This window comes from Doryrhamphus excisus, chromosome 2 (genome assembly GCF_030265055.1).
Source record: "Doryrhamphus excisus isolate RoL2022-K1 chromosome 2, RoL_Dexc_1.0, whole genome shotgun sequence".
Taxonomy (NCBI): domain Eukaryota; kingdom Metazoa; phylum Chordata; class Actinopteri; order Syngnathiformes; family Syngnathidae; genus Doryrhamphus; species Doryrhamphus excisus.
Window position 1 is genome coordinate 20,339,846 of NC_080467.1, and position 17,778 is coordinate 20,357,623.

The 17,778-nt window shown below is 45.0% G+C and overlaps 1 protein-coding gene across 3 annotated transcripts in view; it reads left to right on the forward strand.

The window, feature by feature from the left end:
• LOC131113394 (mucin-2) overlaps positions 1 to 17,778 on the forward strand; it is a 47,503-nt gene that overhangs the window by 5,079 nt on the left and 24,646 nt on the right. For 2 of the 3 annotated variants that reach the window (XM_058064244.1, XM_058064246.1), the window contains 2 exons: positions 3,683 to 7,241; positions 9,512 to 9,586. In XM_058064244.1, the coding sequence (XP_057920227.1) occupies positions 4,393 to 7,241; positions 9,512 to 9,586 (2,924 nt within the window). In that variant the 5' untranslated portion in view covers positions 3,683 to 4,392. The remainder of the gene's footprint in view (positions 1 to 3,682; positions 7,242 to 9,511; positions 9,587 to 17,778) is intronic. The other variant, XM_058064247.1, reaches the window with a different exon arrangement.

Consider the following 17,778-nt stretch of genomic DNA (forward strand, 5'->3'; position numbering starts at 1 on the left):
TCACCCTGACACCTCCACCCCCAACCTCTATTTGCCTTGTCTTTCTCTGCCTCCTCGCCTCCCACTCGGTCAGACTCCTCTTAGTTTGTCTCACAACGTCACTAAATATAACCAAACGTGTCTACTCCTCTGCTTCCTCTTCCTCTAGCTGCTGCCTCCTCTTCATCTTTGTGCTGTCTGACAAATCCAAGCGTGGCCAGACGACATGATGTGACGTTTTTTGTTGTTGTTTTTTTTAAACTAAGAATCGAAGAGGGCCTAAGGTGGGTTAGTAGCGTGGAAGCAATCTTGAACATCGCTGTTTGTTATAAGTCCATATAAGTCTGTTATTAGTAGAGATACTCAATTGTTTTAGGCCACCATTAAATGTACACAAGTACACACAATCTACACTGCAAAACCGCTGCTCAAGCTCTGCAACCATTCTGTCCAGCGGACAGTGATCAATGATATAATAATCATTATTATATTATTCATTAGCCTATTAAAATTAGTATCATCATTATTCTTCTTGATTATTACTACTACTACTAGTAGGCTAGTATTAGCCTGCTTTTGCCCTGTTATATAAAATTTGTCAGATATTTTTTGTAAAAAAAAAATCAATAAAAAAGAAAAAATCAATACAAATGAAATAATAATAAATAAAATAAATAATTTTAGTGGGGCTTGAGCCCCCCTAAAATAGGCCTAATGACGCCACTGACTTTCTCCATCCAAAATATAGCAAAGTGCAATCAACCCCATCCAGCCGCATGCTGGCCAACAGCTCGGGGAGATTCATCTTCTCTTTTGTCAACTTTGATTCTTCTTCCACTTTTGCCTTTATGTCAAACGTTAATTGACTGTCAAACCCTTCCATTTAGTAAGGTGCGTTAATTGAACCAGTCAGGGCGGCTCTGCACAGGGAGATTGGGTACGACCTCATAGCGTCGGTAGCAAGAAGGCTGTGGTAAAGCTTAAATAATAACCTGGGAGAGTTATGAGCTCTACTGTGGCATTATGCGGTCGCACACCTTCTTCCTCCTGCCCGGTGATTTATTTCTCGTCTGCCAATAAACCTCAACATGAAAATGTCACACGTGGGGAAGGGCTGGCCTCGGCCGCGGGAGCGAGCCTGGGTGCCATTAACGGGGTCCGCATTCATTAAATTGTCAGCGTAAATTTTTTTATCTGGAGTGGTGGTTTGCAGACCAAGAGGGTAGGGATTGCGTAGAGGTGGGAGGGGGGTGTTGTGAGTAAAATTGCGTTGTAGCATCGGCGGGAGCAAGACGGATACAAGTGACATGTGTGATAAGAAAAAGGCGAGATGGAGGAAAGATAGAAAGAGGATGAGGATGACGCTGCCGAGAATGAGTGAGGGTAATGGCTCTGTGACTGGAGGATGGCGCTCAGAGGGAAATCTGTCAGGGTGAAGGTTGAGACCGCTTTTTTTTTTGTTTTGTTTTTTCAAAAAAAGGTTGCAAGATGACTTGAGAGATATTGGATATTAAGGAAAAAGTAGACCTATTACAAGAAGGTTGAAGCCAGAAAATCCCAGGTCAATAGACTTAGGAATTAGGAATGATTGGGTTTAGTGGCTCCCGGGATCCACACAACATGAAATACTTTTATCATATCAATATGTGGAATAAAAGTAGGTAAAAAATACTACTAGGTCACTAGGTGTCAGTAATGTTACTGACATACAAAACCAACAGATTTGAATGATCTCACAACAGCCAACAATCCTTATCATAATAATCCAAATAATAACATAGGCTAAACTCTGAACCCAAGACATCACTTCCTGTCCTGCAAAGGTCCGGAACATTCATTGAAACAAGCACAAGATTCATTCATTCATTCATTTTCTACCGCTTATCCTCACGAGGGTCGCAGGGGGTGCTGGAGCCTATCCCAGCTGTCTTGGGGCGAGAGGCGGGGTACACCCTGGACTGGTGGCCAGCCAATCACAGGGCACATATAGACAAACAACCATTCACACTCACATTCATACCTATGGACAATTTGGAGTCGCCAATTAACCTAGCATGTTTTTGGAATGTGAAAGGAAACCGGAGTCCCGAAGAAAACCCTGCAAGGTTTGCCGAGGGTGGAATTGAACTCGGGTCTCCTAACTGTGAGGTCTACCACTAGACCGCCGTGCAACCCGCAAAAGATTTATTTATGTCTTAAATTACTTATTTTCTCTAATCATATCTACTATATTGGCTTATACAAGTGTAAAGGTGACTATAGGGGTGCTATTTTATGTCAAGAGGGCTCTAATAATGTTAAAAAAACATATTTAGAAGGTTGGGATGCTGAAAATTCTGCAAAAGCCCAACACAATACCCAAAAAATAATGTTTCACGGATGCAAGATTTGTTTCGTGCTGCTCCAGCAATATTAGCAACCATAAAAGTGGGTGACTCGCCACGGCAACGACCAAGCCGGGATTCCTGTATCATACCATCAACATGACTGTGAAGCAGCTATCCTGAGGTCAAATTTCTGTTATTGCTATTAAATTACCGTTGTTGCTCTACATCATGTTAACCTTGCTAAGTATGCGCTACTCATATACTTCGCCCTTGTACCCGGAATGATTTAGCACTCTAGGTGAATCATCATAAGCGGCTCATCTGTGTAACACCGCGGCGATAACATAAAATAAACAGAAATCCCATCATTCATTCCTAAATCCATTAGTGCATCCGAGTGTGTACGCTTGATATTTTGCCTCAAGGCTGTGTCTTTAATCATTGTTAATCCTAACAAGTGCGCTTTTAAACAGGGACCTAGGATATGACAAAGATGCTCCCCTTGCGAGGTCGGAAAGAAAGAGAGAAACGTAAATAACAGCGGCATCCCCTCGAGTGTTTCTCCCTCTCTCCCGAAATAACCTGGGAGCTGTGAAGGAGTTGCTAATTACCCCACCCACAGACAAAGCGGGAAGGGGGGGGGGGGGCACGGAGAATTAGCCCGTCAGTAATCACAGGCTACCGGTCGAGATAACAAGATAGAGGTCGTGTAATCAAAGTCCTGAGTGTCAGCAGGATGGACAGGAAATGGAAGTGTTGCCTATACGAGGCCGCGGCTGAATCCGGAGTGATGAAAGCACAGCCGAGCGCAGTGGACAGACTGTCACACAGCGAGCAGATGAATCAGAGAGGGTGTCACCATGGCACATCATCAAGCACCCCATAAGTGCCGCCGTCGCCGCCACTGACGACGTCGACGGAACACGGCGGAAAGGAAAGATTGCGTACGACACACGCATGTGAGGAATATGACAACAGTCACAACATGAACACGAGAGCGGGAGCAGCATTGAGCCATCTCATGTGCTGCCACAATGACATTATTGTACACGTACATAAACAGACTTAAGTACGGCCTGCAGCCAGTGTGTATGGGCCGTAATTACAATCTCCCTTTTTTTCCATCGTATTAGTTGCACGCTGCTTGAGCCTTTTCTTTTGCCACCTCCACCCTGTCATTACATTTGCTGATTGATCTCTTCTTCCTCCATTCTGTGTTGTCCCAGCTCTCATGCATTTTTAAAATAGCTGCCTACCTTATGACTTCTTCATTATACAGAGGAACAAGCGTGCTGTGTTTCAATGGAAATGCAATAATATGGGAACAATTACAGTCTCTCACACCTCCTCTTTGTCTCTCCTTTGTGTTTTTATAGGAGCTCCTACTGTATTGAACCGCGAGGAAATGACTCACTGAAAGAAGGGCTGAGAGAAGAAAGGCGCGTTGAAGGGGAGCAATAAAAAGAAGGAAGTGAGAACGACAAAAGCTGAATGACGTAGGCAGTGATGGAGAGGCCGGTCCTGCCCATAACTTGGCCGTCCTTTCCGCTACGGGCTCGGGGGACGAGGCGGTTGGCGAGGTCGTCCAACTGATGTGATGGACAGAAAACTGATGGACAGGTTGCATCCTCCCTGCTTACTCAGTGGTAATCGTTCTGGCTCAATTAAGAGTTTATATCCTGGAAAGATCGAAGAAAAACGGGAATACGTAGCAACGCAGCAATTTGGAAGCCGAGGGGATAAATAATATTCATGCTGCATATATTTATTTTTGTATGTGTAGAACAGAAAGGACTTAATTCTTTGTGTTAATAGCTGTAATCTACTCCTATCTTGGACTTTTCCTCACATTGAGTTGTGAATATGGTAATTCTGTCTTTTTTTGAGGACGATTTTAACTGCAAAGTAAGTCCTTGGAGTAAAGACAAGGGATAATAAGCAGTGCGTGACCCGATAGTGAACAAGTATACTGTGAGGCCAATGGAGGACCACCGTCGGTGATGCGCTGATACAACCAGGCCATCACAACATAACTGCATTGCCTGCAGAGACTTTGGATGGTGGGGGGCAGTGAGACGCAAGAGTAATGGTGAGCAAAGAGCCCCACCACTTGCTGACTGGCCAAACCAACGGCAAGAGCGCCCTGGCGGAAAAGTCCGGGACCATGACGGTGCGCTCCGTGCTGCTCAATCGTGACTCCCCGGACATCGAAAGTCGCCTCAAGAGGCGTCGCAATCGCACCCATCAGGTCCGCTTTAAAGACCTGGAGGACGGGAGCAGCAGCAGTGGGAATAGTGGAACGGGAGAAAGCCATCAGAGGCCACTGGCTGACTGCAACAGCCCCCACCCTCTCCGCAAACACAGCGGCAGATCCCCCAAGCCGTGGGCGGACAGGGACGGTCCACGGACAGACAGTCTCCTTGGCCAAACCTCAGTGGTGGGGGCAGTGCGTGGGGACATGGCTAGCACTATAGAGGTTGTGGCTGCTTTCTTGGCCAGGGCCCCTCCTCATCCACTGACGCCAGGCCCAACGCGTCGATGCTGGGCACCACCACAGACTAACTCCCTGACCTTGCCAATGACACGGCGGCCCAGCACCAGCACAGCCATCCAAACCTCACCATGTCTGAAAAAGTCTCTCTCTTCCACCCACACACGTAGCCACAGCCTGGGTGACTCCGTTGGCATAGATGGTGATGATGAACACGACTCCCAGGATGAGTACCTTTCACACAACCACGTGCAGCTGCCGGGGTCCAAGGATCAGAACGGTCCCCAGGGGTCTACAGATCGAACTGTGATAGAAAGGAGGTCAAAATCCTCCAGGACAGACATTATTTCATCTGTTGCTGTCTCAAAAAGCTCCAGGCACAGTTGTCCTCCATCAGTCCTTCACAATACTGAGCCAAGCCATTGTTCCACTGCATCCTGCCGAGATGGCCCCAAGCGGCAGGGAAGCGTCACTCCTTCACTGGTCAGGAGGAGAAAGCGTCTGAATAGGACGACAAGCGATCCTGGAAAGGAAGTGCACTACTGCACCACTCCCACTCAGACTGAGAGCCCCTGTTCAAGCTCAAATACCAGGCTCTGCAGCGCTCGAGTTCAAACTGAGTGCACCGGTCATTCAAAATATTGCACTACACAAAGTCAAACTGAGGGTCAACACCAGTCTCCACTTTTGAAAGACAAACAATCCACAGTCCAAATTCAAAACAGCATCTCCATACCAGATCCACCTTTAAATGCTGCACAGCGTGCCACTCATATCCAAACAGACGCTCCCTGTCCTTTGCGTCCGAGCCATCCACCGTCGGAGACACAACCACACAGCCTGTGTGCTTCTCCAAATCCACTTGAGACAAAATCAGTGCAAATCAAATCGGAGAGTCCTGTACCACTAAATGTGTTAGAGGACACTCTCTCCACGCAAATAACGACTGTGCCTTACTGTACACCTCCCCCACCTACAAGCGCACCGACACCGACCCCTGAAGTATGCACTGAGCCATCTTGCACCTCTTCAGTCGAGCTAGCATGCACCACTCCAGATGCGCCCACCACACTACCCGTCCCTTGTTCTGCCCCTACTGTGATCACGCACCCCATCCCATACTACACTCATGTGACACCACCAGCGACCAACAGTGCACCCCTTGTCCACTCCAGTCCATCGCCCAAACCACCAGCATGCTCCAACCAGGACGGCACCTCCCCTATCCCAAACATGGCATCGTCACCCCCCCTCACCTGTCATACCCCTCCTCCAACCACTAATGTGACTCCATGTGAACCCACGAGCCAGACCACTGCTCCCAATACAACGCAGTCACCTCCAAATACCTCACCCTCTACAAATCTAACACCATGCACGATAGTGACTCAAACCGCTTTATCTTGTACCTCCATCTCCTATTACACCACTACACACCCTATTCGTCCACATGGGCCTCCCCAGAACCCCGCGACCCCTTCCTGTGCAACTCTCATACACACTGTCTCACACTGCAACATCCCATGTCAAGCTTTGCAAAACGCCTCTTCCGTCAGCATCGGCATAGCGCCCTATTCCTCTCCCGTTCCCAAACTAACGTGCACATCACCACCTCCACTCATAAAAACATATATTCCCAACGCTTGTGCAACGCCAACAAAAGCTGTTCCTCTGTACTCGTCAACATTTCGAGCAGCGCCGCCATACACCCCTCCTTCTCAGGCCCCCTTAAACGCTCAGGATAAGAGGGGCATTCGACTCCCGCCTCCTGCACCGCCACCACCACCCTACACGCCTCGCAAAACTGGAAATGATCCGCTGGGCACTGCAATCCGAACACCAATGCTCAGGGCGGACATCAAGGCCAACGAGAAGGATAAAGACGAGGAGAAGGAGAAAAAAGAAGCTATAAAATGTCCGGACACACCAAAGCTCTGTGAGAGAGCCAGCTCGCTGAAGCAGAGAGCTAAAACTCCACCGGTTTGTGTGATGAAGGGAGAAAGGCAATCCTCTCCCGCCAAGGCCTGTTTTAAGCCCAGCTGTCTCAGCTCAGCCCAGGCTCAGCTTGGGGTACTACACAAAATGCTTTGTGCAGGAGCCAACGCCCCCAACAGTCAACACGCTCTCCCTCCAAACCAGCAAGGCTGCGCTGGGGCCAAGGGGTGCACCATTTCTGGGGACAAGTCCCTGACACCTGCCCAGGCGGACACTCTAAGACAGGTGCAGGAAATTCTTGGTGGCTTAGTAGCTGGGGCCAGGTGTAAATTGGACCCGGCCCGAGTGACTGAGAAACTCCTGGGTCCCAAAGGGCCCTTGCACGATATCCGCAGCCTGCAGAACCAGCTCCACAGCTTGGAGGGGGTTCTGGAGACCAGCCAAAATACCATCAAGGTCCTGCTGGATGTCATTCAAGATCTGGAGAAGAAGGAGGCTGAGAAAGATGGGTGAGGCAATCTTTCATTTTAGTGGTTCACATTAACAGAACTGACAGACATGAAAAATGATGCCATCGTCCGTAAAGATGTACTTGGTGGTAAACACCCTCAGTGAGGGAAATTACTATTGCGTATTGTAACATAAAAGGGACATTTCAGTTGGATGATGAAATAATAGTACTATCTACTTAACTGTTCTCACCTACACATGAACACATGAAATCAAAGCTAAACTAAAGAGTAACCAACCAGGATTGTGGTGTCAAACTTTACTTATCCAGAGGTTAAATGAAGGAGTCTAGGTTTGAAAATGTGTTGAAGCCTAAGGTCAAACGAGGCACTATGCCACATTTGGACTTGTAAATATAATATGACTGGATGCCTCAGGCTAATGGAGCTGTAAACCAGGGCTAGCAGGGGCTCTCACCTCGGGGCCATGTGTTGTGCAAAGAGCCATCTGGTCGTCTGCAGCCGACGTTAAGACTCAGTCAGAATACATAAGTTATGAACTGCTGGTGGTGTGGAAAGTCAACGCCGGCGTGTGACCAAGTACCTGCTGTTTTAGTCAATGACAGCTAATTTTTCATCAGAGGAAAACAAACAAACGGGGCCACTCACGAAGGTAATCGTATAAAATCCAAGTACAAAAACTACAGCCTCAAATCCATCTATTTTCTATCTGCTTATCTTGTGCAGTTCATTCATTCATTCATTCATTCATTCATTCATTTTCTACCGCTTATCCTCACAAGGGTCGCGGGGGTGCTGGAGCCTATCCTCGCTCTCGGGCGAGAGGCGGGGTACACCCTGGACTGGTGGCCAGCCAATCACAGGGCACATATAGACAAACAACCATTCACACTCACATTCATACCTATGGACAATTTGGAGTGGCCAATTAACCTAGCATGTTTTTGGAATGTGGGAGGAAACTGGAAAAAAGCCACGCATGCACGGGGAGAACATGCAAACTCCACACAGAGATGGCCGAGGGCGGGATTGAACTCGGATATCCTAGCTGTGAGGTCTGCGTGCTAACCACTCGATCGCCGTGCAGCCCACCCGTGCAGTTCATAATAAAGACAATTTGACTCTTAACTGAACCTGTTATTGTCAACATTGAAATAAATGGAACAAACATATGTATATTTTTTGGTAAACATTAACACGTCTGAAGACATTTTCGGATATTCAATTAACCGCACCATAAACACTGTAATTCCCAATGGAGTTCCCTTTTTTCCTTTTGGTAAACCTTACAGATAATATGCTAGATTATGATGTGAGCCCACAAACCGTCCGGATGTTGTGGGATACCATTGCTAAACAACTGCGTTGCTCCCTTAATAGAATATACACAAGATATTCAAAAAGGGAAAACTAATCCATGTCGACGGTTGTTGTGCCTAAGCTATGCTGTGATACTGCTCAAACATTTATAGCCAAGCATTATGGGTAACTTGCACTGACGCCGCACGGACAGAACACAGTGTTCAAGCATGGTGAGCACCAAAATGCAAAAACTGCAGGGGAGCACATTGAGCATCAAGACGAGGAACATGAAATATCGGGAGGAACGCCAGGTGGGAAGGCACGGGGAGCATTTGTAGTTATTTTTATGAGGTCTCCTGTCAGTCCTGCTGAACAACTTATGACACATGGGCCCTACATACGTACATGCACCCCCCCTCCCCAAAATATCTGTATCTTAATCTCATGTTGGTGGTTTCGGATGCTGTTTAGTGTAAACCTTTTACGACTCTCGTAATCGTTTAATTAATCTACTGTAAGCTTCTTAGTCATCTCTAATGCCTTATCTCCACGACATAGTGCACGATGAGCGATGGATGGATGAATGTGTATCCACGGAGAAGCGTCTGAGGCGTGTAATCCCAATCACGGCGTTTGCACCATTGCCAGCACTACAACACTACGCAGACTTCTGTGGCTTCTCCCTTCTTGCGTGCTCCGACATAGGAATTGGGTGATGAGGGATCTGTCTAATGCATGCAGACTTGACTTTTACCTCATAAGCATTATTTTATGCCCGGAGTGACGTAGTGACTCACGGGTTACGTAACAGCCCGAGTTGGAAGCGGAGTGGAGGGTGAATGGGTATGGTTCCTGTTCATTAAAAAATCATCAGGGGTGACTTCACAGAGAGGATTGATCATTTTTGCACGAGTGTCTGCACCTAAGTCAGTCAGGGGCACGCAGACGTACACACACTGAACCTCATCCTTTTACCCCTGATATGTCATCTCTGTGCTTTTCAACAGAAGACATTCTTACCGAACCGGCCAGGACATTGAGAACTGCGGGACCTGCAGGGACTGCGCCTGCATCATCTACAGGTATGCAATGATGCATGTGTGTGTCGTTGGTTATTTGCTGCATGTCTGCATTACATGGTAAGGCCACGAGAGCACATTGCGTGTCTCGGTGCACAGTTATTGTGCATCACGCTGTCACGGCGCATCACATCACTTTTAAGAATTGGGTCTTATGGCTTTATTGCCGCGGATGTGTCGCTCCTTTGCGTGACAGCACGCTTGTGTATCGATGGTCCAACCTGCGACGGCGCTCACTGTCACGTTTGTGTCGAATTATAATCACACACACACTTGGCTCTCTTCCTCGCGGGGGCCTAATGAGGTGGACAACAACACAACTAACACATGCAATTTTTGCAATGCTTTGGAGGACACGCTACCATATATTTAATACAGGATCCTCAAAGTGGTAGTCAATGACAAATAGTCAATGATGGCAGTTCATTCATTCATTCATTTTCTACCGCTTATCCTCACAAGTGTCGCGGGATATGCTGGAGTCCATCCCAGCTGTCTTCGGGCGAGCCAGCCAATCACAGGGCACATACAGACAAGCACCCATTCACACTCACATTCATACCTATGGACAATTTGGAGTGGCCAATTAACCTAGCATGTTTTTGGAATGTGGGAGGAAACCGGAGTACCCGGAGAAAACCCACGCATGCACGGGGAGAACATGCAAACTCCACACAGAGAGGGTGGAATTGGACTCGGGTCTCGTAGCTGTGAGGCCTGCGCGCTAGACACTCGGGGTTTGTAGAGCGTATTCATGTCAATCATACTTTTGGGTCAAACTTTAGGGTTTAATAACAGTTCCATCACTTGGTGTATTTGTCAGAAAAATAACAGCACAGACAACAATAGCCACGTATACATGGACCCAAATATTCCAATTGCATTCAGTTTATTTGCTCAAACGGAAATAATCTAACCTTTGTATACACCTCATTCCGAAAGAAAAGTGCCAATCTGAATGAATATATATTAGGATTCACGGGGGTGGAATATTCCTTTGCCCAATCCGATTGAGGTATCTTGTACCTGCTCAAAGTTGTTCTTCTTTGTGGTGTTTTTCTTCTTCTGTTGTTTATTGGCGGTAGGCAAGCAGCTTTCGTGTGCATTAGCGCCATCTGTGGAACCGAATCTACTTCTATATGCCATTCACAAGTCTTTAGTCTCAAGTTTTATCAAAAAAGAAAATATATATCTATATAAAACATGTCCCGAGTTTAATTATAATTTATTTTTTTTTAAAGATTGAATTTGATCTTCTCCTGTTTAAATTCATCCCGGGTGCGTTCTTTTAGCGCAGTTTTAAAAATGGAGGTTAGCAATCGGCACTGGACTGCTGCGGAAAGTTTGTTTTTGATCCAAACTAATTTCAAGACTGGACGAACAAAAAATTGGCAATACGGAGTTATTCCAACAAGTGAAAGAAAAACTCGGAGAAGTCAGTATCACGTGATGTTGATGTTTACGTTTTACTGGGCATGCCCCATTGACTATTCTGGTTGATTATAGCGGAGCATGTAGACAAGACATTGGAATATTCCTTTCCATGTATACCATTATTTTCGGAAAGAGAAAAACTCCCCATGTAAACGTGGCTAGTGTCTGGAGTCATGGTTTGGCAAATTTTCACCAATTTGTTTGCAGCGCTTTATGAGTTACACCAGTGTTTTTCAACCTTTTTTGAAGCACGGCACATTTTTTACATTGGAAAAATTTTGTGGCACACCACTAACCAAAAATATTACAAAATGACACTGCACAGTATATTTAATTACAATATAATTTCGTAATTTATTTGTACTCAGTCAGTGTGAAACCTGGGCCTGTTTAGATGAACACAAAGCCGATATCCGAGCAGGAATGGAAGAAAGACACACACGAAGCTCTTCTTCAACAGCTCTCAGTCTCTCTCTGTTTTTAGTTTTTACACTAGCAGTTAGGCTTGAAAAGCTCAGCTCACACAGATATGTTGTGGAAAATGGGAGCAACGTCAGAACAGCTTTGTTGGCCAGAATGGGAACTCCTTTGCAGCAGTCAACCAAAAACCGTCCAAAGGAAGATCAGAAAATCTTCGTTTTACAGGCAGGTAGTATTAATGTCTCTGCCACAGTGTGCGACTTTTTGGATTTAGCAACGAGTTCGGCAACTAGGTAACTAGCTTTGAACGCTTTCTCATTTACCTTTGTGGTTCTTCTCATAAACGTTGCGTGTTTCGCTGTGTTAACACGCAGGCCAACAAAATAGTCCATTGGCTTGTTTTGAAGCGACGGGTGTCTTCGTTTGGAGATGGTGTTTAAGCTTGCTTGGCACCATGGCGCTGTTGGATAGCTTCTCGCCACATACCAGGCACAATGGAATAGGTGTCTCATCCCCGGTGACGGTAAATCCAAACGAAAGATAGCTTTCACTATATTGCCTTGAGCTCACCGTCTTTGCTTTCTTTTTGCCACCACTCATACTAGGACCTTCCTCCGGGTCAGAATCTTGTCCAGGGCCCAGTTCGGAGTTTGCAGTTGTCCTTTTTCAAAACTTCTCCATGACTGTCACCACGACTTCTCAAGTGCATCACTAATTCTGTTGGAGGAACGAGCCAATCAGCTCCGTGTTGCCACACGGACGAATATTACATTACTGTGCCAGTCTTTACAGCACGGACACTCGACAATGACATACTATTTGTAGAAAATGATTCATAAATATTATTCATTCATTCATTCATTTTCTACCGCTTTATAAAAAAAAGTGATACTGGATAATTCCTCACGGCACACCTGACGATCACAGTGGTTGAAAATCACGGAGTTACACCATGTACACAATGGGATGTCTGAATGTTTTGACTTGACTGGCCAAGCAAATGGCCGTGATAAATGAGGGAATACTTTAAATAAAGATGTATTGCTTTATATTTTGGTTGCGTACTATTTACATGATGGGTATAGCTATGAAATGAAATGTTTCAGTATTAGTGTGGTACAAAGAAGTGTAAACAACAAATAATTTCATTTTGAGTCTGGTGATTAAAGCTTCAATCTCGACGCCTCAGAGGGAATATGTGGGAGACAAACTAAGTCATAAATCTGAGAACATATAGTAACAACAACAACACCACGATGAACGACTCGAGATTCATCATCCATCCTTTCAACTGTGAGTCTGGGGGAAAGGTGGCAGGTACAGGACTCGGACTGATTGTACTCTGTGATTAGATTTAGCGGCGTGCTCATTGACTCATTACTCAGGGATGCTAATAGAAATGATTCCTCCGGCGACAGAACGTCTCTGACATTAGTCTGATTAGCAAACAAATGTAATCATTCCCAGCATCGTAGCGACTGTAAATGATTGTATCCTGACATCGTCTCAGATACACGCTCAATGAATTGTTTATGTTGTACATGAAAAGTGATTTACTTAAGCAACAGGATGACGGCACTGGATGGAGATGACCGGAACAACCGGATGAGAAAGACGTGGAGGAGAAGCAGGAAATTGAGTATTTGTAGTATTACGAGTGAGAGGGGCTTTAGTTTTGACAGAGGTAAGAAAAGTCCCAATTTGACCCAAATGTACCGCGTATATAAGACAACACCCATTAACATTGTACAGTCATCTTTGTACAGTTTTACGGAGGTTATGTTTTTCCCTGCGTTGATCCTGTTTTAGCTGTGGAGCAAGATTCAGAAGCCTACCATGACGGAAAATACCGAACAAATACCGATAATGAGATTTGCACATTTGGAAGTGAGCCCCGAAATAAGTTTGGGATGGCTTTGATGCTCGCTTTCAGGGAGTTTTTTTCTGACCATCATTCTGGCCATCATTGAATGATTTGATTTGAATGATCTCACAACAGCCAACAATCCTTATCATAATAATCCAAATAATAACATAGGCTAAACTCTGAACCCAAGACATCACTTCCTGTCCTGCAAAGGTCCGGAACATTCATTGAAACAAGCACAAGATTCATTCATTCATTCATTTTCTACCGCTTATCCTCATGAGGGTCGCAGGGGGTGCTGGAGCCTATCCCAGCTGCCTTCGGGCGAAAGGCGGGGTACACCCTGGACTGGTGGCCAGCCAATCACAGGGCACATATAGACAAACAACCATTCACACTCACATTCATACCTATGGACAATTTGGAGTGGCCAATTAACCTAGCATGTTTTTGGAATGTGGGAGGAAACCGGAGTACCCGGAGAAAACCCACGCATGCACGGGGAGAACATGCAAACTCCACACAGAGATGACCGGGAGTGGGATTTAATTCGGGTCACCGAGCTGTGAGGTCTGCACGCTAACCACTCGAGCGCCGTGCAGCCACGCAAAACTTCCAAAAGAAATACAGCTGGAATAGGTACAGATTCTGGAAGATCTATCACCCTCGGAAATTGCTCCTTACCCTCCCTCACCCTGCAACACAATTGATAGAAATGGAAGCTTAGAACAGGAATGAAGATAATGGAACCAGGAGGAGACATGAAGAAAAGTGAACCATACAGAGCTCCAACTCGAAACAAAGTGGAGCTTCATTGGAGCAGATGAGACCATTACGGATGAGTCACTTTGAGGAAGAGAGTTGCTGGTAAAAGAGAATGCCGACTAGGACGAAAGAGAGAAAGTGACACATTTCAAATGGTGTGGATCACTTCTTGCGCTACCTTAATTAGACTCATCATCCTCACCACACGGTGCCTTCACGGATCAGATGAGAAGATTCCACTGGGTCGTCCGTCAACTCAACAAGCTCCTGTTCATGTCTGATAGGACGGATTTTCTGCTTTCCAAAGGTGATGGGGAAAGAAAAAGCCGAAAATCGAGTAGAGTGATGGAAAAGCCGTAAAATCTGACAGGACAGATTCGAGCAATTAGAGAAAAAAACGTTTTTGATGGTGCAGAGAAAAGAACAAGTGAAGCCTGGTTACTTTACATCATTGGAGATGAAACGCTCCCACGGGGAGGAAGAGTTTGGGAGAAATGCAACTGATTTCAGACTTTTACACCAGAATGTTGCCTTCACCCGAATTTGACCCAGGCAGATCAAATGCTACAGAACTTTTTTTTTTTTTTGAAAGCTCCTGAAAAACATCCATCCATCCATACGGCTTATCCTGCACTGGGTCACGAGGAACTGCAGCTTATATCCCTGTTTCACCAAGAACACGGAAGTTTAGCTTTTTCAGCTAGCATGAATCCAGCAACTCTCTCCCTGTCTCACTAATTAATGCAAAGCTTAATAAGAAAAGCTATGAAAATAAGTATTATTATTAGGGATGTCCGGTAACGGTTGTGGTCCTCAAAGCAACAAGCTTGCTAGCTCAGTATGTCTGCGTTCTGGAATCATTTCAAATTCGAACCTTTGTATTGTACATATGCAATTTGCAATGAACGCTCTGGTTATGCGTGAAGGGAGTACGGCCTCGTCTGTAAATACCAGTGATGGGAATAACGGCGTTTAAATAAATGGCGTTACTAACGCTGTTACCTTTTTCAGTAACGGGTAACCTAACTAATTACTCTTACTGTCAGCATAACGCCGTTACGATTTTCGACACCCCGTTACTGCACGTTACTGAAGCCGCCTAAAAATATATCACCGACTTCATAACCAATCTGTGACAAGGGAGGGGGTGAAATAACCACACAAGCAATGAGGATTGGCTAAGGTTTAGTAAGATGGCGTCTTCAGCCAATCAGAGAACTTGGGTGGGCGGGTGTTTAGAGCACATCCAAAGTAGTAGATAGCATAGCATAGCGAGAGATGGCGAGTGAGGAGGACTCGAGTGAGGAGGACAGCGTTTGCCAAAGGGAAGTACAGATACTACTTTAACCTCGTTGAGGTCAAAGGTAAAAATGTACATGTCGAATGTACTTTACATCCCCGAAAAAAAAACTTGCAAATGCAAGAATGCAAAACCACAGAAACATAATGGGGGGCAGCAGGGGCGAGTAATGCAATAGTTACTTTTACTGGTAACTAGTTACTTTTGTAGTGAAGTAACTCAGGTAGTAACTCAGTTACTTTTTTGGTGAAGTAACAAGTAACTATAACTAATGACTTTTTTAAAGTAACATGCCCAACACTGGTAAATACTAATATACATACAATATGCTATGGATGTTTGTGCCATATAGAAAAATGCAGCTTTCTAAATGGTATCATTGGCAGCTATATTTAATTGATTCATCGATTTTTGTTGACTGTTGATCTCGATTTTTAATGACTTTTGTCGCTAGATCAAAGTTCACCTTTTGCGTTTTTTTTTCAACAGTGTATGAACGGTCATTGTGTTCTGCGTCCTTGTGCTGTATTACAGCAATCTATCGGCGCTCTGTTGATTATGTCTGTTATTGTATTTGCTGCTGCTAGCAGTGTAGTGTTGAAGGGTGGGAGCGTTGATGAAGTGTCCAGCTGGAGTTAGTGTCCATACTGAGGTATGTGTAGCCGGCTAAAGATAGAGCCACAACAGTCCTGATTGGCTGATTGGAAGGAAGAACCTGCCCATTGTGTTCTGCGTTAGTTCTGGGATTAAATAAGCTCTGCTGCTTCTTACCATTTTTCGAGCATCATTCATGGTACAAGTAATACTACAGTATTTCCAGTCACTCATTTGAAATTTCATGTTTAAAATAAATGGTGACATAAAACATGTAATCCAATTCAATGCAGAAGCTGTATAAAAAATTCTGCCGTCTGAAGAAGTATTCATTTCACAATTTCTTTATGATAGTGGTTTGCAGAAAGGCCCTGCATCTTCCTACTGAAAGCTCTTTTTAATATCATGTCCTCTCTGAAGTGGTTCTTTGCTGATGATTTGCATGTGTGCCTTTTGCGTTTTGTTCCGGGGACTTCTTTCCAGGGCAAAACTTATATAAAAATGCTAATGACAATTTGCATGCAAATGCAGTTGGCTCCAGAACGTTACATTATGAACACTTTGTGCCCGTGCAAGACTCCCTAAATGAGCGCTTCATTTTTTCAGCCGGTAAAAAAAAACAGAATAATGCATGATGTGTCTGATGCTATTTATCCGGCACCGGTGGTGCATTGATCGCGTATTAATATGTGAATCCGATTGTGTGACCATGCAGGAGAGTTAATTAGTGAAGCCACCCACACATCCACTGCCATCAGTCTTGTTGCTAATGGCCGATGTGCTGTGCAGGAGCAAAGTACAGTCTAACAAGGAGCTGTTGTGCTTAATCCCTGTGGAGTTCAGCCTAATCAGATCTGCACTCCGCTGCTTTATCTCTGCTCCTCGTCAGGTCTGTTGCTCCATCACATATTTGCTTGGAAGAGATCCATGAGCTCGCTACTTGAACATAGATTAATGACTCTCAAGACTCGACGTTTGCAGCTAAAGTAAAAGTCCACTTGGCGTTTTTCTCATCTCTTTCTAACAACAATCTATCTTTGTCTTCTCTGAAAAGTGCGTAATTCAAGCCCTCGCACCCTCATGCAAATCGGGGTTAGTGCAAGTCAGAGGTCATGGGTGTCACCCAGTGGCGACATGGGGGCATCTTCATCATACGTATGTATCAATTGTGATGAAGCTGAGTTATAACAGTTTGATGCCATGCCCTGTCAACATCTTATGAAACAGCCTAAAATCCATCACAGTATAACATCGCCCATCTGTCTAGTATTCGGGATTTCCATTTGGGACCATTTAGTTGAACGCCTCAAAAAGGATCTCTTCACCTAAAATGATGTAAGATGTTCCAACGGCGATACAAAGTCATGATCTCCTGACGGTGAGGCCAACACGCTAACCATTAGGCTAGTCATACAAATGTAATAAGTAATAAAAAACAATTGCCCTTTTCCATTTATATCATCCATTTTCTATACCGCTTATCGCAAGCATGCTGGAGCCTACCCCAGCTGTCTTCAGGCGAGAAGCGGGGTACACCCTGGACTGGTTGCCAGCCCAATTGCCTTTTTCCAGCTACATACCATATTTTCCGGACTATAAGTCACACTTTTTTTTTCATTTTTAAAACTGAAGAACGTCTCGAGCTGCGTGTTACGTCATATCTGAGCATGCACTGAAAGATAAATTTAAACAGAAAATGATCAAATTCAATCTTTTCATATTTTATATTTAAACTCGAGACATGTTTTATATAGATATACCATATTTTCCGGACTATAAGTCGCTATTTTTTTCATAGGTTGGCTGTTCCTGTGA